This window comes from Diplotaxodon limnothrissa, linkage group LG6 (genome assembly GCF_057381915.1).
Source record: "Diplotaxodon limnothrissa isolate DT_005_m linkage group LG6, D_limnothrissa_male_GT1.1, whole genome shotgun sequence".
Lineage (NCBI taxonomy): Eukaryota > Metazoa > Chordata > Actinopteri > Cichliformes > Cichlidae > Diplotaxodon > Diplotaxodon limnothrissa.
This window is the reverse complement of record NC_140601.1, coordinates 43,360,536-43,382,935: the sequence shown is the minus strand read 5'-3', so window position 1 is coordinate 43,382,935 and position 22,400 is coordinate 43,360,536. Positions and strand designations below refer to the sequence as shown.

Here is a 22,400-nt window from a genome sequence, read left to right as displayed (position 1 = left end):
ACGGACCTTTGACCCCTCAGAGCTGCTGCACACTCTTCCCTGGAAATGTAAACCCGCTGTGATGCTGGTTTAAATAGGAAATACCGACGGGTCAAACCGTGACCTCGTCGTTTGGTCTCTATTCTCGCTCACACAAACACTGCTGGACATCAGAGGAACTGCAGCGCTGGCTTTGTGTGGATGCAGCTATACGAAGCACAGACCTCAGGAACAGACGAGAACAAAGTGCAGACGTTTGTCTGTGAAGCACGTTTGGAGGAAACCAACAGCTCGCAGTAGCCGTCAGCACAAAGGAGGAGGGAGGGCGGTCTGAGTGAACACAGAGGCTACAGCTCGGACCAGACTGGGTCATCGATGGGACAAAGTCCAGGTCTGAACCAGAGGCCAGAGCTGGACCTCCAGAGAGCTGTGCATGAGCAACGCTGTGAAGAAGACTCCTCCACCTGGATGAGACAGACTAATGAAGTCACACAGGAAACATCAGCGCAGGTTCGTCCTGCTACAGGAGGGTGTACACGCTGCTGGACGATGGGGTCAGTGTATCGTGTGTGTGTAGATATTAGCCCATATTTAGCTCTACTGTACACTTTAGCACGTGCTGATTGTTGACACTACAGAGGAACTTAGAAGAACATCATGTCTTCTTCATCGACTGGGACCATAAACTCATCGGACTCACAGAGCTGGTGAGCAGGAGGCTTAAACCGTAACAACAGCACTCAGCCCTGTTCAGTGTGACGTCCAGCTCTGAACCTGCCGTAGACGTTCATGTAAACGAGCCGCTGGGTCCTTTAAAGCACTTGGGTGACACGTTTTGTGCCTGGATAACCTCCAGACAGCCCGGGCTGTGACACTCACCGTCCTCGTCCTGTGTCCCCTGTTTTTCCTTCTCCGAGCTGTGACATCCTACCATGTTGCTTAAATGATTCAAGTGAAGCCCAACGATGTGGACGCAGGTCTTACTTGTTGTTCTGGCTCCAGTCGCAGCCGAACACAGCAGCGGGGTGTTTGTACTTGTGCAGGATTTTACCGTCGATGGTCCGGATGATGCTGTCGCCACAACAACAATAAAAACACGAATCACTGCAAAGGACAAACACGACGCCGTCGTCGGGAGAGAAGAGGAAGCACTCACCAGAATCCGTCTCCGCTGCAGGTAGCGATCCGCTTTGAATCCTTGTGGCTCCAGGAAATACAGAAAATGCCGTTCTTACCGTGCTGGAGGAAGACAGACAGACGCATCACGCTGTGCATCGTGCGATCGGGTTCAGACACACGGGGGCGCGGCCCTACTCACCTCGTTGAAGCGAGTGATGATTTTTCCTTTCCTGACGTCCCAGATGAACGCTCCGTTACGGGACGTCGCCCCCGCGATGCAGTTCAGGTCTCCTTCACAGAGAAACAAACACGTCATCAGCTCATCTACACGACGCAGTGAAACGCTGCTGCTGCTGCTTTAGTGACACAAAGCGTCTCAGATCACCTCAGTTTTTAAACGATGGTTTCTATTATGAAGGAGACAAAACCGACCTGCTCCTCTTATTGATCGAAGAAGAAGAAAACAGGCAAAGATGATTGATTTCTCAAAACAGCATAAACCCTGTGGGCAATCTAAAAGCTCTGTGTGTGAACTTCCTGTTATCTGTGAGCCTCGGATTAAAGAAACTGTCCCTGCTGATGAATTAGAGCGCACAGGAAGCACAGCAGCAGCGAAGCATCGCCAGACGTACAGGAAGCATCAAAGCTGGTCTGAGGGCGTCCACAGCAAACAGAAACTTTGAACCAGCTGGTTTTTCCCTCTGACTCATGATTCTCTCAACATTGAAACGGTGGCTTTGCTCGGAGTTTAACCACACACTTCATCATCGTGTTCATAAATAAGTGTTTTTATTACACAGAGAAAACTCAGGAAACAAGAAGGATCTTAGAAAGTGTCAATAGCAGCTGATGTCGACACCAACCTGCTCCCGGGGTTTCACAGTTAATGCTAAACTGGATTTGTGGGTTTTCCCAAATTAGGCAAAAAGCAGAAATAAAAAGCCCGACCGACAGACGGGATCATCGTCCAGGTGGGAAGTGTTTGTGGTTGAGTTTCCTGTTCCCGCAGAAACATGAAGACTGTGATGCTCGCTGTGCTGCTGCTGCTGGCCGTCAGTCAGAGTGAGTTAACCCGCAGACCTGCTCTCCGTTCGTCTGTTACATTTATTTGATGTTTGTAAGACGGTCTGTCGCGGCGTGAGTGAACCGTGGGGCTGCTGGCGACGGCTGAAGGTGGTTCTTTGACGTGTTTTGCAGGTGAAGCCTTGGAGTGTCACTGTGGAGGCCAGAAGTTCTGTTCACGTCCTGTGGAGACGTGCTCCAGCTCCAACGACGTCTGCTCTACTCTCGTCATCACTTCTGGGCCGGGTAAGTCTCGCCTTGCGTCGCTCTGACGTTTATGCAAAGAAAAGAGAACAAATGCATGCTGGGCCGCCTCACGGGCACTGTGAGCGGCTGGGACGATGTGTGACGGTCACTTCTGTCCTTTGGTTTTCACAGTGGTAACGCACACAAAGGGCTGCTTGAAGTCGCTGGCCTGCAGGATCCTGAATCGTCCGCCCGTGATGACTGCCAGCTGTTGCAGTTCTGATCTGTGCAACAGATAAACCGCTGCCACGCGGGACGTCGCCCGATTGGTCGACGCTCTGCTGCCGTGTGTTGTGTACTCTAGAGCAATAAAGATCAGCTGACTGTATTTACTGTCTCCGCTCCGTTTTTATCATCAAACTGATTTATTTTCACTTTGAAATATTTCTCTGACATGTTACCATAAAGTGTCGTTACGCGCGGTTAGCTCAGGTCGCTAATGATGAGACTTCAGGACGAGAAGCCCCGAAAACACCGAGTGATGTCACAGTGGCCATCGTTTATTTACAGTCTGATGTTTTAACGCTCTGTGTGCCGCTGCTGGCTGATGGAGACACCCTCAAGTGGTCAGTAGAGGAACTGCAGCTCGCTTCATTTTCAGCTCCAGAGGTTCCTGCGTCATTATCAGGCGGTGCAGTCCTAAAAATAACCTTTGGAAAGATGGACGTGTGAATACGATTATCGACTTTAGATGTATCCAGTCATTTTATACGCTCATATATAGAATATATGTTTCATGCATGTCAGTGGTATCTCTTATTAGAACCATGTGACCTGTAACTGTAAACCTTTGTTGCATCGTGGGAATAAAGAAAAACATAATAATTTGGTCAAAGTGAAATCTGCATTTCCACAGTGGAGAATAATTTAAAGCCGTGTTATTTAACCACTTCATGGTGTGTGTGCGTGTTCGCTGTGAGCCGGCGAATTTTAGTCCAACAGCCAAGAAAACGTGAACGGATTAGAGCGCACACAGGAAGCACAGCAGCAGCTGCCGACTGAGGACGAAGCAAACAGAAACTTTGATTGTGACGTCAGCGCGAGTTCCCGTGGTTTCACAGTTAATGCTAAACTGGATTTGTGGGATTTCTGTGGTTGTGCAAATAAAAAGCCCGATCCAGAGGGTCATCCAACGAGGTCATTGTCCAGGTGGGACGTGTTTGTGGTTCAGCTTCCCGTTCTCGCAGAAACACGAAGGCGTTGCTGAGCGTCAGAGCGAGTTGACCTGCAGACCTGCTCTCTGTGGGTCATCAGTTATTTGTCGTGTTGTGTTATGTTGGCTTGCAGGATGTTTTGACGTGTCGCTGTGGAGGTGATTGTTGACTACGTCTGTGCTTCATGTGTCGTAAATATGGAGTTCTGTACTGTCAGGATGAAACATGCAGTAAAACTTACGATCCATCCTGATCCTCGACTGCAGAGTGTGGGAGAATGACACTCCTGCTGATGAACTGACACCGTGCACAATGTCTGTTTGTACTTTATTATCACTTTGCTGGTGAGACGTGATTTTAGTGGTTGTGGAAACGTCACACGTCACTCCGGGTTTGTCTCCTGTTCAGCAGCAGCACATCGAGCATTTCCAGGTAAAAGCTTCGTCACTTTTACAGCCACAGGCTTCTTCTGTTTGGGCCAATCTGACCTGCATTCTTCCTCATGTCCAGCAGGGGGCGACTCCTCTGTTGGTATAAAGAGGGAGTCTGAGACGATGAGCTGCTTCTCTGTTTGTTCTTCTTTCTTCACGTTTTCAGGTGACTTCAGTTCAGTAGATGAGGCGAGCAGACACAGATCTAAATGTCTCTCCACTGCACGAGAACGCCTTCGACTTCTCTGCCTTTGCGCGCTACAGCCGGTCTGCAGCCGTATACGAGGAACGCGTCCTTATCCACAAAGGAGACGTCCGCTGTATTCAAAATGTTGGGGGAACGTGGCGCCTTCTACAAACTGCAAACCCACTCCTTAGTTTTAATACACGAATTATGAGTTTCTGAGAACACATCAGATTATCAGAAGACGTCATTACACACTGTTCAAAGCATATCTATAAGAACTACATCATGTTTTCTATTAAATAACCTCAGAAAATGACTGACTGCACCTGTAAGGTTTTTCTAAATCATTATTTTTTAAACATGAAGTGTTGATCATGTATCGACTGATATGTAACACAAAGACAACATGTTGTTTATTTGTAATTCCTAGTTTTATATCTTTTGGAGAAACATCTTTTATATACTTATAAATGCACCACAGGAGGCTTGGAGTGAAACAGCACGTCAGTATGCTGCATGCTGTGCATGCTGTTGTACTGACAATAAAGCTCTTGAATCTTGAATTATATCTACAACAAGCTAATAAAGCTGAGAACAGCCTCACCGGGTCCCTCCTGAGGTTTTACATATCACAGAGGTTTCACACAGTTACGTGTGTGTGTGTGTGTAAATGCATGCGTGTGCTGTGTGCATGCGTGCAGCTAGCCTACCCGGAGCCCAGGACAGGGAGTAGACCACTCCTTCGTTCCCGGGGGAGGTGTAAACAGCTGTTAGAGTGTTTGTGTCCCAGATCTTGATGGTTCCATCGAAACTGGCCGTGGCGAGCAGGTTGGGATCATCGGGCTTAAATTTGCAGTCGAAGATGGTTTCTACGTGACCCTGAGGAAGAAGCGACACAGTGAGCTGAAGCTCCTTTTTTGTCACTCACGTGTGAGGATGCCAAAGAATACCAAGTCTCGCAGGAAGTCCCACTTCTTGGCTCCCATGTCGTAGAGCCCCACGCCTCCGTCCATGAAGCAGCAGACGGCGTGGCCCGGAGGCAGAGAGAAGGAGCGGTTCTGCGACAGGGTCGGGGGAGGGACCGCCTCACTGGTGGAACTGGTGTACTGACTCTTACTGGGGGAGCAGGAGCTCTGAGCTGCAGAGAGAAGAGGGCTGTGACAAACTCACCTGTGGAAAGTGTTAGCTGGATCCAGGGTTTTAACAACAGAACCTGATGCAGATGAGCTGCAGCTGTAATCCTGCACGCGCAGTGCAAAACCAAAATCTTATGAAGACTATTTAACAAAATCCAGATTCTGGATTTTTAACTGTTTTCTCCTTGAAATGTAGAACAGTCACTGTGAGCTCAGCACTTCTGGCATTCATTAACACTTTTGTGATGTTGAATTTAACCTTTTAGACAGCAGATACACAGAAAAAGCTACTTTTCATCATTGGAAAATGATCCAACACAGGCAGTTTGTAAAACTCTCTGTATTAATGTGAACGTTCATCCACTGCCAGCGCTGAGTGTGAGAGGAAAGCAGGTCTTCTCCTGGCCTTTAAAGGATCCTTACATCTTTGTTTAACTGCTGAGTAACTTTCTGCTCTTAAATGTCTAAGAGATGTCTAATACTGCACAGCTATCAATCTGTTTAAACTTTAGTGAGAAATGAATGAAAAATAGTTGGACAGTGCATATTTAATCTTTGCTTCCACCTCGGAGGAATGATGGATGGATGGATGGATGGATGGATGGATGGATGGATGGATGGGTGGATGGATGATGGATGGGTGGATGGATGATGGATGGATGATGGATGGGTGGATGGATGATGGATGGGTGGATGGATGGATGGATGGATGGATGGGTGGATGGATGATGGATGGATGGATGGATGGGTGGATGGGTGGATGATGGATGGATGGATGGATGAGTGGATGGATGGATGAGTGGATGATGGATGGATGGATGGATGATGGATGGATGATGGGTGGATGGATGGATGGATGAGTGGATGGATGGATGAGTGGATGATGGATGGATGGATGGATGATGGATGGATGGATGGATGGATGGATGATGGGTGGATGGATGGATGGATGAGTGGATGGATGGATGAGTGGATGATGGATGGATGATGGATAGATGGATGGATGGGTGGATGGATGGGTGGATGGATGATGGATGGGTGGATGGGTGGATGATGGATGGATGGATGGATGGATGAGTGGATGGATGGATGAGTGGATGATGGATGGATGGATGGATGGATGATGGGTGGATGGATGGATGGATGGATGGATGAGTGGATGATGGATGGATGATGGATAGATGGATGGATGGGTGGATGGATGGATGGGTGGGTGGATGGATGGATGAGTGGATGATGGATGGATGATGGATGGATGGATGGGTGGATGGGTGGGTGGATGGATGGATGAGTGGATGATGGATGGATGATGGATAGATGGATGATGGATGGGTGGATGGATGGATGGATGGATGGATGGATGGGTGGGTGGATGGATGGATAGATAGATGATGGATGGATGGATGGATGGATGGATGGATGGGTGGATGATGGATGGATGATGGATAGATGGATGGGTGGATGGATGGATGGATGGGTGGATGATGGATGGATGATGGATAGATGGATGGATGGATGGATGGATGGATGGATAGATGGATGGATGGGTGGATGGGTGGGTGGATGGATGGATAGATAGATGATGGATGGTGGAGGATTAATCATTTGAATAAATCAGTAGATGTTGTGCGTGTCTGTTGGGTTTTGCTCTGACCGACTGCTCCATCTTGACTCAAACTGAAGCTGTTTCAGTGTTTCTCATCTCTCCTGCTGTTACAGCTCATTTACTAAAGACGGTACCTTTCTTGGCCAGTGGGGAGTTGAGGACATGCAAAGCGTGAAATCCCGTCTTTTTCAGCTTAAAGCTGTCCAGCGGAGTCGAGCGAGACACGTTCCACACTCTCAGCACGCCGACCTGCGAGTCTGAGGGACAGAAACAAATCACTGGACACGCCTCGGAGGCTCTTTCATACTGTAAATATATTCAGTGAACCCACTTAAATGTGTTATTGTGGACTTCACAAGTCAAATGTTCTCATTATCATGCAAATAAGAATCTATGCATAAAAGATGGCAGCAGGAGAGCGGCATGTCCCACACACCGGCTGCCCGAAGCCCATGTCCACCCGAGCAAACAGAAGGGAACACGCATCCCACGTGAACACTCAGGCTTTACCTCCGGTGATGAACATGCCGGGCGCAGACGGGACCCAGGCCAAACACTGCACGGACGCAGCAGCTGAGGGGAAGCAGAACGACGTGATGCAGGCCAAGGCCTCGCTGTCCACCAGCCGGATGCCGTTATGAAGGTTAGACACTGAAAGAGAGGCAACCAGTTCATCGCTTCTGTGGGCGAACGGGCCACAGACCAGACAAAAAGCTATTTTACTGCTCTCAGATCTGACCTAGTAAATAGTCGGTTGACAAAGGGTCCCACTCCAAGGCACTGACAGGGTCCTCCTCATCTGTCCCCTCTAAAGACTCCGGACGCAGCACGTGCTTTTGGCTTTTACTCCCTCAAGAAGAGAACGGGGGGTAAAGGTCTTTTCTTTGGACACACTGAATTTGCATGCTTGACAGAATAATCCTTCTTTATTTCATTCTTAGACACACATAATATTCTGGATAAATAGCAGTCTGCTTTCAGAGCCTTCCACAGCACAGAGTCTCTACTGAAGGTGTTCAACGATGTGCTTTTAAGCTGCTGACACTGGAAAAAGTACCGTTTTGATTCTTCTAGACCTGAGCGCAGCATTGGACACTGTCGACCACACGTTCCTACTAAACCGTCTAAAGACGTGTCGGCATTCAAGGCTCTGCTCTAACATGGTTTGCCTCTTACCTGGAGAGCAGATCCTACTCTGTGATGCTGGGTAACAAATACTCCTCCCAGCTACGCTCACCTGTGGAATACCTCAGGGCTCTATTCTGGGCCCGGTCTTATTCTCCTTATACATGCTCGCATTAGGCTCCATTTTTCAGAAACACCAGATTTCCTGTCACTCCGATGCAGACGATGCACATTTCTACCTCTCTCTAAAACCAGGTGCTGACAGTACGCTGCAGAAAGTCTCAGAGTGTCTTAGCGACATACATTGCTGGATGTCTCTGAACTTTCTCAAATTGAATCACAACAAATCCAACATTATAATTTTCGGTAAGCAGGACTCTGTTAGTCTCATAAGAAACGACTTGTCCCATTATCAGCTCGTGTACATCCCCACGTAAAAAACCTTGGTTTCATTTTTGATTCCACCCTCAAGCTGGACAAGCAAATAAATCCAGGGCTTTCTCCATTGCCGCCCCGAGACTCTGGAACAATCTCCCCTCTTTTAGAAAATCCTCTTCATCCTTGCAAGTCGTCAAATCGAATCTGAAGACCTACCTTTCGGATGTCTCTGACACCTCGTTTATTCTGTTTTAACTATTCTGGTCTTTTATCTCAGTGGATGATGCTTGCATGTGTAGACACTTATACATGTATTTTATGTTCACGTATGTGCGCTTGTGTGTGAATGTGTACATTTTTGTATATGTATGCATGTGTGCGTATTTGCATGTACACACATTGTTTACAAACATACACGGATGTCTTACAGTGTTTCTATAATGTTTTCTTTCTATTTTAATCCTTTTATTATATCATCCCTCTGTTCAGCACTTTGGCCGACACTTCATGTCTTTTAAATGTGTTATATAAATAACGATGACTTGACTTATCTAAATTTGGACCTCGGTGCAGGTTCCTCACTTCACCCTCTGTCTGACACAAACTGACCTAGCCCCTCCCACTTATTCCTCTGAGTGGATAAGCTGGTTTCAGGGCGCTGTCACGACCATATTAGGAACGAGCACCCACCTGACTTCCTGTAAGAACGGCCTTTAATACGAATGTTTGTGCAAATCTCTGTGAAAACTGCGTGTGTTCTGCGTCACGTCTCTCATCTGGATACAAAACACTGAAAACTTACAAATATAAAATCAAAATACTTTTTTAACACGGCAACGCTTGATAACATGGCCTGTGACTAAAGATGTAATCTCCTGTAATTAATTATTGAATGTATTTCATTTGACGTTTCAGAGTAATTATAATCACACAAATGCTTAAAGGTACGAACACTAAAAACAGGCTAACAAGTCAGCTTTTTACAGGAAACAAAGAAATAACTATATTCTAAGTAAATGTATATAAATGTGTAAATATAATTTATTGTAATTTCAAATAAAATCCACTGACTTTCCTTCTCTTTTCAGGGGAATGACACACAATGATCACAGACCTCCAGGCGTCCACACATTCAAAACTCGTGTTGGTCGGTACCTGGCTGAAACACCGACAGGCTCCCGTCTGTGTGTCCAAACACCAGTTTCCCCTTCTTGGTGGGGTGCCATCTGAAGAGACAGATGTCAGACAGGAAGGAGTGGGCTTCTTTATGCACCGTGACCCCAGGATCGGGACCTCGGTAGACCCAGATGTACAGCGGACCGCGCTGGGAGACGAACGCCACTCCGTCGGCCGAGTTCCAGCACCAACTGACTGACACGGGGACGCCTGAGAAACAGGAAGAGGCTGTGAGGCTTTACAGATCTGTGCTGAAACAACCCGGCGTGGATCATCCAGCTACCTTTAGTGTTGTCGAGTCGCGCCACCGCCTTTTTCTCTGCTACGTTCCACACGATGAGGAGGTTATCAGCTGAGGCCGAAGCAAACAGGTCGGGGTTGTCGGGGCACCAGCTGATCGCTGTTATGGTCTTCTTGTGCTCTGACATGATGGACCTCAATTTAAACTCATTGTACTGCTGATCCAACTGCAACGAGGACAAGAGAACGAATGAAACAGCTCTCAGAAATCTGTCAACTTCCACAACTCTGCCCAAGAAATCAAGAATCCTTTCCTGCAGGTCGCCGCCCTGTGCACCTCCTGACTACCTCCAAGACTGCTGCTGCGTTTACATCTCCTCCTGGAGGTCTCGTTCTGACCATCTGCATCGGTGCCTCCTGCAACACCGTGCAGACAGCAAATAATCCCTGGTGACATGAGCTGGTTTCCCTGGGGGAGCTGGTACTCTACAAGGCGCAAACCCAGGAACGGGTTATTCATCCCCCAGAGTCAGAGCTCAGAGCCCGCTGGGACGATCTCTACAATCAAACCCCTCGAAGGACTCGTGCATTGATCAGAGCTCAGGCGACAGACGTGATCTGGACATTCCAAAAAATGTTCACCACAAGAGCAGTTCAAAGGTCATCTCGCACACGTGAATCCAGATTAACAAAAAAAACAAACAGATTACATCAAATCTCAGTTCAACTTACAGAAGCAACAAAAATCCTGTTTCAGGATTCCCAGTTCATCCCGGTCACATTCACAAAGACAGACAAGCTCCACCTCGGGTGTTCCCGGCGATCTGCAAACTCACAGCTAAAATCATGAAGGAAAACAGAACAGGAAAAGAAAGCGGCGCCTTTTCCCGAGCAGCTGTCTCCGGAGAACCTCTGGAGGATTCCTGTGATGACAGTCACGCAAGCTGTCGCCACATTACCCGCACGCTACGCCCGAGTATTCGGACCGCGTTAGTAAAAATCAGTACTGCTCACCTGGAGAATAAAGTGTGAATGAAGTGTCAGCACTGCGATCATGGTGCCTCTGATACAGACTACGTCCTGTTTGCTGCACGAGGATGTAACACGGTGACACACAGACTCACTCACAAGGCAACGTCCTGATTTCTCCTCAACACGCCGACTGTGAGGCTCGGAAAATAATATGCCGCGATACGATTGGCTGACAGGACTGGCTGTGGAGGTTAAGTAACAAAGAAGTTCATGGAATAAAAATGCAGGAGACTGTGGACCACAGCAGCACAGAAACAAATCAAAAGTACATAAGATGAAACTGAAGATGCTGCGCACTGGAGCAGGTCCAGAGACAGAGCTGCAAACTTCAACGGCTCACAAGCCACAGAGAACCCAGCTCTATGATTTTTATGGGCGGAGTCACAGCTTTAAATATGGCGATCGACAGTGCTTTACCCAGAAAACACCAACTTTGTGTTACAGCATCTACACACTCTCACACACACTTGTTTTCATATCTCGATGAGCACATCTAAGTGACAGCATGCTTTCCTTAGCCGCTAACACAACAGTCACCCTGACACTAAAACCACATCTTCAGTCTCAAAAATGTCTTCAAACGCGTGAGGACGGACACTTTGTCCCCATAAGTATGGTAACATGCCAATGTTCTGTCCTCACAAAGATGTCTAAACACGCACACACACACGCACGCACACACACAGGTAGATCACCTGGTAGATGTATATAGCTAGCGTAGCACAGTAGGCGAAGCGGTCTCCGCTGGCCGCACACACGTCTTTGTTCCACGGCTGACAGCCTGCTGCCAACAGGCCCACCTGCTTCACCTTCGCCATCCTCACCTGCAGACACACAAACACTTTAGTTTTAACCAGTTTACTGGTTTTGGATTAGTCAAGTCAAGTCAACTTTATTTGTCAATTCTGCCACATGTACAGGACATACACAGAATAGAAATTGCGTTACTCTCAAACCCTAGTGATTAGAAAAATGCAAATAAAATAATTAAAAAGTAAAAATTTAAATAAATACAATACAATTTTACGTATAACAAAAAAAAGCTATGCAATATACAATATACAATATTCAAGTAAGAAGGCATAGTGGTGCAAAATAGGCAAATAGTGCAAATGGAGATTTAGTAGTGTACGGTAAGAGATAGTGTAACAACAAAGTCTTATGAGGTCCAATGCTTAAGCAGTCCAATGCTCCACAAAGTGACTGGAGCAGGCCAGTGAGTGCGTCAGAGAGTGAGTGTGTGTGTGTGTGTGTGACAGAGTTCAGTGAGACCGTGGAGGAGAGAGGGGAGAGGGGGGCAGAATCGGGAGGGAGTTTAGCTTCCTGACAGCCTGATGGATGAAGCTGTCCTTCAGCCTGCTGGTCCTGGCCTGGAGACTCCGCAGTCTCCTCCCTGACGGCAGCAGCTTGAAGAAGCTTTGCATTGGGTGCGTGGGATCAGCCGCTATGCAAAGGGCTTTTTTAGTGAGACGGGTGCTGTAAATGTCCTGGAGGGAGGGGAGAGAGACACCAATGATCCTCTCTGCAGCTCTCACTATGCGTTGGAGGGTTCTATGACAGGACGCATTGCAGGCTCCAAACCACACAGTGATGCAGCTCGACAGGATGCTCTCGATGGTGCCTCTGTAGAAAGTGTACATGATGGGGGCTGGTGCTCCTGCTCTTCTTAGTTTGCGGAGAAAGAAGAGACGCTGCTGTGATTTCTTGGCCAGTGCTGTGGTGTTGTACGTCCAGGAGAGATCCTCTGTGATGTGCACACCCAAGAACTTGGTGCTGCTCACTCTCTCCACAGACGCTCCGTCAATGGTCAGAGGAGCATGTTGGGTGTGCATTCTCCTGAAGTCCACAACAATCTCCTTCGTCTTCTCCACATTCAGAGAGAGATTGTTGTCAGCACACCACGTGGCCAGGCGTCTCACCTCACTTCTGTAGTCGGTCTCATCCCTGTTGCTAATGAGACCCACCACCGTTGTGTCGTCTGCAAACTTGATGAAGAGGTTGGAGCTGTATGATGGAGTGCAGTCATGGGTCAGCAGAGTGAAGAGGAGGGGGCTCAGCACACATCCCTGCGGGGCCCCCGTGTTTAAAATGATGGTGCTGGATGTATTACTGCCAACCCGTACTGCTTGAGGTCTTCCGGTGAGGAAATCCAACAGCCAGTTGCACAGTGAGGTGTTGAGCCCCAGCTGGACCAGTTTTTGAATGAGCTGTTGGGGGATTATAGTGTTGAATGCTGAACTGAAATCTATGAACAGCATTCGAACATATGAATCTTTTTTGTCCAGGTGTGTGAGTGCTGAGTGGAGTGCAGTGGAGATGGCATCATCGGTTGAGCGGTTGGGCCGATACGCAAACTGGAAGGGATCCAGGGAGGGGGGCAGGACAGTCTTGATGTGTTGCATGACTAGTCGTTCGAAGCACTTCATCAGGATGGGAGTAAGTGCAACAGGACGGTAGTCATTAAAGCAGGAGGGAGATGACTTTTTTGGAACCGGAATGATTGTGGTGGCTTTAAAACATGTGGGGACGACAGCCTGGATGAGTGATATGTTGAAGATGTCTGTGAAGACATCAGTGAGTTCCACTGCACAGTCTCTCAGTGCACGACCAGGAATGTTGTCAGGACCCGGAGCTTTACGTGCATTGATCCTGCTGAGGGATCTCCTCACGCTGTCCGGTGACAGAGTCATCACCTGGTCACCAGGAGGGGGTGGGGTCTTCTGTGCAGTGGTGCTGTTTCGGACTTCAAAGCGAGCAAAGAAAGTGTTCAGCTCGTTCAGCAGGGGGATAGTACTGTCACAAGTCTGTGGTGGGGGCTTGTAATCTGTGATGGTCTGAATGCCCCGCCACAGGCTCCGTGAGTCTCTGCTGTCTTTGAAGTGATGGGATATTTTCCTGGAGTACTGTCTCTTAGCCTCTCTGATGCCACGGGAAAGGTTGGCCCTAGCTGTCCTCAGGCTCGCCTCGTCTCCATCTCTGAAGGCAACATTCCGAGCTTTCAGCAGCCTGTAGACCTCTCCTGTCATCCATGGTTTTTGATTGGCCCGGACAGTTATGGTTTTCGTGACTGTTACATCCTCAATGCACTTGTTGATGTAGGCAGTAACAGTCTCTGCGTACTCCTGGAGGTCAGTGGTGTTGTTATAGGTGGCAGCCTGCTTAAACATGTTCCAGTCTGTGGTGTTAAAGCAGTCCTGTAAAGCCTCTGAAGACCCCTCTGGCCACACTTGTATCTGCTTACGAACCGGTTTGGTGGCTTTAACGAGCGGTCTGTAAGCAGGCATTAGCATGACAGTGATGTGGTCTGAGGCGCCGAGGTGGGGGAGGGGAAAAGCTTTGTAAGCTCCTCTCTGGGTGGTGTAAACAAAGTCCAGTGTGTTATTTCCCCTTGTTGGAAAGTCTATGTGTTGTTGTATTTTTGGAAACACGCACTTTAAGTCTGCATGATTGAAATCCCCAGCCAGGATGAGAAAAGCATCAGGATGGGCTGTCTGCTGCTCACTGATGTGCTGGTACAGTTCATTCAGTGCCTCGCTCCTGGTGTGTGTTCCTATAATTATCACTGGACTGTCGCATTGGAATGAGTGTGGCTGTGTGTATTTACACATAAATAGTTGTAGCAGATTAACACTCACAGCACGCACGCAAACTACATGCATCAACAGGTTGGCCTGGGATGAGATGATTAGAGCGAGGATTGAATTAATCTCTGCAGTGATTGGCCGCTGCCTAATAACTCTTACTGCGAGGAAGTGACACAGCAGGCCGTGGGGGATCGGCGTGCACGCCCATCCGAGAGTCCTGCAGACACTCACGTCTCAGTGCTCTGCTGGGCACTCGGGTCCTGGAGATCGTGTGGATGCTACTTTAGCACGTCACCCACCTAAACATCGCTACAGAGCAGTCGCAGTCACCACAGATGGTAAAGACTCTCCCCAACAGCAGCAGCCCAAAGAGCCCACAGTGTTTACCCAGCCTCCAATCTGAGCCCGTGACCATAGAGCAGAGGTCCAGAGTCGTTACCCTGAGGAGAGCACACTGACACCTCTGCACAGTTTGTGTTTATCTTCTTCCTGAGTTATCGCTCATCGTCACAGATCATGAGGTTACCTCTGGCCCCACCCACTAACTTTTAATGCTGTGGCTGTAAATCATGTCATTTGTCCACTGTTAAGAAACCCCAAAGCACCTTCATGATATACCTCACAGACACACTGCGAGCTCTGTGCGAGTAGTTTGGTTTGATTTGATCTTTTACGCGTTTATAATTTTTTAAAAAGAAGTGGCGTCAGTGATCATCTTTAAAGGGCCAGTTCACCAAATCAGAGAAGCTACAAAGGCAGAAAGGAAAGAGGAGAGCGAGGAGTCGCTATCAAAGGTAACTTCAAACACCTGTTGATGTGCTGGCCTGTAACCTCGTCCTGTCAGGTGCAAATAGGCTGATTTACATCTTCATTTATCATCCTCCATTAAACAGATAATGGTGTGAATCAGCTAAACAGTAACCGTGTGCAGCCACAGTGATGACTACACTGTCAACACGTTTGGACACAAAGATTGATTTTTTTTTTAACCCCTAAAAAATATTTTGGTGTGTTTAAAGATTTGAGACTTTTAAAATCGTTTTACTTCTAAATAATCTGCATCATCATCTCAAACCTGAGCTGGCTTCCAGTACCTGAGAGCTCCCGAGAGTGCAAACTGGTTTCTCACAGGAACAAAAACACTTTTTTATGCATCACTTCCTGTTGTTTTTCAGCCTAAACAGTCTCTGATAGAAACAGTGCATCATGAGCTGCGTGTCAGGCAAAGACAGCAGGAAAGAGGCTCCAGACCCAGTTTAAACCTCTGAAACCATCTACAACATTATTTGTTTATTAAATAACATCATTGACCTTTAATCAGTTCCATAGGATATAAACACATGACCGGGGGTCAGCAAAGGCTCACATCTGGCTCCAGATGTGACAACCTTTTCATATTGATTACCTGTAATAGCACAGCAAAGTAAGTCAGAGGTAAACCGGTCAATAACAGAGGCTACGGTGCTTAGGGTAGGTAGGTAGAGATTAGGGTGAGTCAGGTGTTCGTTTGTCTGGTGTGAGCCGTGCTGATGGGCTCCTTTAATCACCTTTATTATTAAAAGTGAACATTTTGGAACAGTAACAAACATCACACCTGCGCTGGGCCTCCTGAGCTCCTCCTGTGCGGAAATATAATCTGTGAATGAGCTCCATTAAAACTAAACACACCCCAGGAGACCAATCAGGACTCAGCTCTGAATGATGCAGGAGGGGGAGGGGTGTACCTGCTCTCTACAGGTACACCCGGCGGAGACCCGGTGACACAGCACGCGGCACTCGTGTGATTAGTCAGCGCCCCCCGGTGAAGCGCTGACGTCACGGTGGTCTTCGCACACTTCACGGGCCTCATAAACGACAAAGTCGCGCGCTGTGGACGGACTCACAACAGTCCTCCCGACCACGTCACGCACCCTGACGTGGAGCACGGGGGGTTAAAAGCTCTGCGCGCTCCCGCCATCATTTCATCTGATCCTGAACAACATGTCGACGCATCAACAGGTTCCGTCACTGCGACTGATCCACGAGACACCTGCGTGTCGCAGGAACCTCACACCCACAGACTCACACAGACTCACACACACGCACACTGCTGAAGACACGGATCCTGGCTTAATTTTTCAACATTTCAAACACGCGACCAGTTCGTGTGTCTGTGTGCGTGTGTCTGTGTGCGTGTGTTTCGTCTTACCGTCAGTTGTCGGCAGGCTCGTGCACGGCGGACAGCTCCCAGGTGCTGAAATGCGTCCAGCTCACCGTCATCCGGCAGAGGTAGGAGCAGCAGCTGCGCTGATTGGTCCCTGGGAGGCCGGTCTGTGATCAGCTATTGGCTGTCCGGGCTGTCAGTCAGAGTGTCTGGGCTGTCAGTCAGAGTGTCCGCGGTGTAAATCGGTGACGGGAACCTCTCGTTTATTTACATTTGTTAAATATTTACACATTTCACAACAACAGTTTTATACTGACCCACAACATTCAGATGATCCTCTGGGAGCAAAACACAGATTGTACAAAAATGTTCGCAATAAACAGAAATTAATTCTTAAATAAAAGGAAGCGCTTGGCAACTGTGGAAAGGAAGAACTCCATTTAAACAGGAAGAGACCTCCAGCCGTCTACCGGGGTCAAAATAAAACTGGATTGGTTTTTCTTAACTTGTCATTCATCCAACCACCTATTCTGTGCAGAGCAGCAAGCTGAGCAGGTATTTCAGACTGTTCTCCTCAGCAACACCTTCCAGTTTTGAGTGGTGAAGTGCTCCCAGGCCACGCCCACATTATAACCTCTCCTATGATGACGCTGGGGTCTCCTTCCAGTGCCAGCCTTTAATTTGTCATTGCAGATATTTTGTTTTCAGCTGCTTCAGACAGAACAGTGACTGCACATCACATGTTAGAGGCCCTGTGATTGGCCCGTCTGTCGTCTGATTTTTGGAGAATCTGTTTAAAGGACTGAAGCTGACATGGATGCTTTTACCACTGATTCTAAAATGATGAAAAATCATGTTGTAAACATGGGTCACAAGTACTTAAACCCACCTGAGTGTCATTGCTACACTGTGCAAGGCTGATTTTTAACATTGCAGTGAGTCTGCTGCTGCACAATGAGCCTCATTCTGCTTACATTCATTTCTTCATCTACCCACTCAGACTGCCCCCCAGTCATGTGAGCTTTAGACACACAGCAGTCTACACTTATAGGCAATATACAAAATTTTATTACAAAAAGAAAAATCCGTTCTACATGTTTTCAAAGTTCCACATTAAAAATGACGGCAAACATTTTTCTTTTAACCAAACTACAGATAAATCCTGGCAGTAAAATGACAGTGAAGAAACGGCACCGCTGGAACAGAAAACATGAGCAGTGCTTCCAGAAACAATCATTCTTAAAATAAAAAAAACAAACAAAGAAAAGAAAACGTTTCCTGGCTGGCTGCTGTCCACCGTCTGCACAGGAGTTTCAGTTCATCGCATCATCACAGGAAATAATCTGGCTGCACGTTTTTTTAAACCAGGATCTAAGGTGTAACAGACCCGACTTCAGCAGTTGTAAAACAAAAATAAAACTTAAAGGGGACTAAGGGACAATAAAATCTAAATCCCTGAATTAGAAGAGGAGTACAGGTCGACCGAGGCCGACCGACAGGGACAGCAGGCTATACCGTTGGACGAGTCCAACCCAAAAAACAAACATAAGCTGAACGCAAACTTCACATCCTCAAACACAGAAACCACTTAGTCATCATCCTCATCGTCGTCATCTTCATCCTCTTCCTCCTCGTCTTCATCATCGTCATCATCATCATCAGCCGGTACAGCCTTCTTGGCGGCGGGCCTGCCGGGCCCGCTCTTCTTTCCAGCGTCGCTCTTCCCAGAGCCACCCTTGGCTCTGTAGGCAGCAACGTCCTGGAAAAGGAGAAGAGGAGACACGTTAGGAACGCCACCTCAGAGACACGCTACACCATCCAACACCACCCGAAAACACAGGGGCACCTTCTCGTATTTCTCCTTCAGTCTGGCGGCTTTGGCCTCGTAGGGGGCCTTGTCTTTGGCGCCCTGCGTGGCCCACATCTCGCCAAGCTTCTTGGCAATGTCGCCGATGGAGATCCCAGGGTTATCCTCCTTGATCTTGGGACGGTGGTCGGAGCAGAAGACGAAGAAAGCGGAGCTGAAGGGAAAACAACAAATTTAATCCCAAGAATCTAACTGAAAACATTTTACAGACAAAGAGCAGCGAGTGTAGACTCACGGGGGCCTTTTGGGGGCGTTGGGGTCCTTCTTCTTCTTTCCCTTCTTGGCACCTTTAGGTGGCACGTAGGACTTCATCTCCCGGTCATATCGGACCTTATCGTTCTTGGCCATCTCTTCAAACTTTCCCTTCTCCTTAGGGGACATGGTCTACCACACACACACGTTTTAATTTTTAAAAAGGACAAATAAAATTAAAAAAAAATATCAGAACATCAGTGCTTATAATAAACCGCGGGGCTCACCTTCCATCTTTCTGAGCACTTCTTGGAAAACTCTGCGAAGTTCACGCTGGTCCCTGGGTGCTTCTTCTTGTGCTCCTCGCGGCAGGTCGCCACAAAGAAAGCGTAGGAGGAGGTTTTTCCTCTCGGCTTATTCGGATCCTTTGTCATGGCTGCGATTAATCTGCAAAATAAAGACCAGAAAGAAACCCAGAAATGAAACCAAACACTAAACCACCAAAACGACTCCGAGTTTCGTATTACACGCCCACCCCGGCACAATAACCGCTCCCTGGCCTCACCGTTTTAAATTAAAGCGGGTAATATCCTCACATTTGCCGTCGTGTGGCCGTAAGTGGTGTTACCGCAGCAGAAATAGGGCGAGCAGACGCCCGGGAGTGTTTTAAGGCTCTAATCGGCTTTCTGCCTCTCCGGGACAAAAAGACGCGACTCCATTTTGTATCTTCCCGCCTAAACACAACTGCGCCAAAAACTTCCCCAACAAAGTCTCTGCAATACAGCCGCTCCGCTACACTGCGAGCAGTTCCCCGGGTTTCTGCCTTTAAACACGTGTAGCCAGCACCCAGAGCGACTCCGAGACAGCCGGAGACTTCATCCAAACTTTAAAAAGAGAGGCGCTTCCGTCGTGCTGCGAGCTAAGCTACCAAACCAAATGGCGTTTGAACGGCATGTTGCGCACTAAGTCGGACACACACTGAGCTACAGCACCATCTTACAGAGCACCGAGCAAGAAAAACACCCCACAAAACTGATGCTTTTCGGTTTTAAACAGCAGCGAACTGCTTGCTTTTTCACAAACACCGTTTTGATATTGCTGTGATTTATCACGCAAACGACCTACGGGCCAAAAAACACAGATGTATTTTTACCGCACAAAGGTTAAAATAGCCCCAGAAACTTCGGCACACACCATTGCAATACAACAAACAAAGCACAAACACCTTCCAGCCACTGTTTGCTAAACAATTATTAGAAAGCAGAGGGGCCTTACCTGTTCACCGCAAGACGAGCTGTAAACGAGTGAAGGAGGAAGGACGGTCAACTGTTTAGTCACCGTCTGCGAGGCCGCACTAACTATACTATCGAGTCTCACACAGATCCGTCCCCCCAGCAGCGGATTGGCGGAAATCGTGTATTTAATTTTGAACGCAGGGCACACAGCGCAGTCGCGGATGTGATTGGTTGTTTTCCTAGAAGTCAAGCCGTAGGGTTTGTGTGCGTCACCTGAAAGCTGATTGGCTGCTCCCGGGCTTTTAAACATAGGGCGCGAAAAAGCCCCTCTTTGTTCACTGCTGTTCCAAAATAACCTCCGTCTGCTGTTGACGTCGCTTAACCGTTTGTTTTCGAGATGAGAGCGAAAGGAGCCGATCCGCTCCGAGGCTGCAGCTCTTCCGCTTCTAGCAACCAGTGACGAGACGATACAAACAAAACTGCTCATTTGATTTTTAACGGGCGCTGACGGATGTCAACACTCTCCAGAAAACCGACAATAACTTCCGGCTGCAGACTTTAACTGCAAACGTGACGTTTTAATATTCATTAAATATTGGACATCCTGTTTTAAGATGGCTCCCGTTTATGACTGTGCAAGTAGAAATGCAATCTAAGCATAAAACACCTATAATCTATTGTAGAATAAATCTATTATAAAGCAAGAGAGTCAAACATAAGGTCAGGGGCCGAAACCGGCCCCAAGGAGTCCAATCCGGCCCCAAGGAGTCCAATCCGGCCCGGCAAATGTGGGCAAAGATTTATGAAATATATTTTCAGCTTTTCCTGCTCTCATCCAAACTAAAGCAAAGTAATTAAGTACCAGATAAACAATAAAGATTAAAGCTACCAGAACCTTTTGTTTGTATTTTTAACCTTTCGTATTTCTTATTTCTTCTTTATCCTGTAGAAACACAGAGACGTACTGCTGACTCTCCCCTTCTTCTTATATTAGATGGAATCAAATTCAACATCTTTATGTTAACAGAAAAGAGTTTTGCTGGCTCAGTCTAACATAAGAACAAAGTAGGCCGCGTGCAGCAATGAATGTAAGTTCAGTGAAAGAGTATGGAAGCTGTTTGGTATGCAGAGCAATGCAGTGAGGGCAAGACATGCACAGCTGTTTATGTAAAAGCAGGCCTGCTGTAAAAAATCAAAAATCAAACACCAAAATCACATCAGTTTGGTGATGAGCATCTCACATGTGCATTAGAACGTCTCACTGCTTTTACAGAGGAACAAAAGGAGGTAGCAACACACACACACACACACACACACACACACACACTGCAAACCAGGTTATTAAATATAAATGCAAAGATTTTAAACTTTAAGACTGCAGACTGGCAGTTATCCAAGAGTGAATGAAAAATAAGGGACAAAAATATTAAAAGAGGAGTCAGAAAGGAGGAAATAGTCGCAGTGATCCTCAGACGGAGCACGGAAACCTGAGGCTCTCTCCACCTGAAATGTTCCTCCACGTATAAAGAATTATATGCATCAAGCTTCATTCTGACAGCCACTATGAGGTAGTGCATTTAAATAGATTAATACTTGTAAGGTCTGAAAGTATTTCCCCTCAATGTTTCACCTCCATCACCACTTTGCACAATTCTCCCAAACATCTGGATTTTCTTTTCGAATCATAATCCTGAACGTGTTTCATGCTTTCAGAGGGGATTTCTCACAGTGAGGGGAAACTTTGAGCTCAGAGATAAATCCACGATGAGTCATGAACAGATCATTTAAAACAGTTTCAGCTCTGACCCTCCACAGAGGTGATTAAAGTTCATTTACAGGCTCATTGACTGAGAAGTTGGGGGGTGACCTGTGTGAGCCGGGGGTTCACACCTCACAGTTAATCAGGAGGTCGTCTGTATGTAAAGTTGGGGGGTCGCTGGGAGGCGAATACATGTCAATGAAACACTTCTGAACCACTTTTTCTCCTTTTGTTGTCCTCGTGCGCCCCACCTAACTGCAAACACCATGCAGGACACGCTTTTAACACCATTACTTCTTTAGTTTTTATTGTAAAAGGCGCCATTTGAGAACGGCCTCCATATTTTATTTAGTAACCCTGCTGTGCTGATTGGCAGACGTTTTTACTTTGAGCTCTTTGAGTTCATTTCCATTATAACTGTGCTTCTTCTTTTCAGTGACTTTCACATGGCTGAGCCTTGATTTCTTATATTGGTTGAACTTTTTCTAATTTATTTGAGATATTTTGTTTTAGGTTCTGTTTAATGATTTAGCTGATGTAACAAATTACCAAACTGACATACATCTAAAGCAAATATCAGGACTGAAAACAGGCCTCAAAGCTCACAGGTAGAAGTGTTGTAATTTTCTGTTTCATTAAAGACTTTGTGTCCCAACATCTGTGTGTTGTGTTGAAGCGATATCAAATGAAGACAAACCCTGTTGCACAACCCTGGGCTCATAATTTACTCATTTTCCTGAGCAGCTGTG

General features: G+C 47.2%; 2 protein-coding genes and 1 long non-coding RNA gene across 4 annotated transcripts in view; 1 reads left to right on the top strand and 2 right to left on the bottom strand.

Moving 5' to 3' along the window:
- wdr17 (WD repeat domain 17) overlaps window positions 1–16,701 on the bottom strand; it is a 30,995-nt gene extending 14,294 nt beyond the window's left edge. The window contains exons 1-12 of one of the 2 annotated variants that reach the window (XM_085355263.1): window positions 16,644–16,701; window positions 11,567–11,695; window positions 9,883–10,066; window positions 9,579–9,809; window positions 7,660–7,770; window positions 7,431–7,571; window positions 7,055–7,177; window positions 5,129–5,316; window positions 4,889–5,057; window positions 1,298–1,389; window positions 1,136–1,218; window positions 964–1,050 (exon numbers count right to left, since the gene is read on the bottom strand). In XM_085355263.1, coding sequence (XP_085211389.1) covers window positions 964–1,050; window positions 1,136–1,218; window positions 1,298–1,389; window positions 4,889–5,057; window positions 5,129–5,316; window positions 7,055–7,177; window positions 7,431–7,571; window positions 7,660–7,770; window positions 9,579–9,809; window positions 9,883–10,066; window positions 11,567–11,689 — 1,532 coding nt within the window. In that variant the 5' untranslated portion in view covers window positions 11,690–11,695; window positions 16,644–16,701. The remainder of the gene's footprint in view (window positions 1–963; window positions 1,051–1,135; window positions 1,219–1,297; window positions 1,390–4,888; window positions 5,058–5,128; window positions 5,317–7,054; window positions 7,178–7,430; window positions 7,572–7,659; window positions 7,771–9,578; window positions 9,810–9,882; window positions 10,067–11,566; window positions 11,696–16,643) is intronic. The other variant, XM_085355265.1, reaches the window with a different exon arrangement.
- LOC146631316 (uncharacterized) lies at window positions 2,040–2,745 on the top strand. Its single transcript, XR_014906243.1, has 3 exons — window positions 2,040–2,160; window positions 2,296–2,406; window positions 2,539–2,745. It is a non-coding gene; the product is annotated as an uncharacterized LOC146631316 (long non-coding RNA).
- Window positions 16,702–17,651: 950 nt separating the features above from the next.
- hmgb2a (high mobility group box 2a) lies at window positions 17,652–19,999 on the bottom strand. Its single transcript, XM_085355317.1, has 5 exons — window positions 19,933–19,999; window positions 18,945–19,104; window positions 18,701–18,849; window positions 18,445–18,619; window positions 17,652–18,357 (listed from the first exon to the last, which is right to left on the bottom strand). The coding sequence occupies exons 2-5, from the start codon at window positions 19,089–19,091 to the stop codon at window positions 18,187–18,189; spliced, it is 642 nt and encodes a 213-aa protein (XP_085211443.1). The 5' UTR covers window positions 19,092–19,104; window positions 19,933–19,999; the 3' UTR covers window positions 17,652–18,186.
- Between the last annotated feature and the right edge of the window lie 2,401 nt (window positions 20,000–22,400).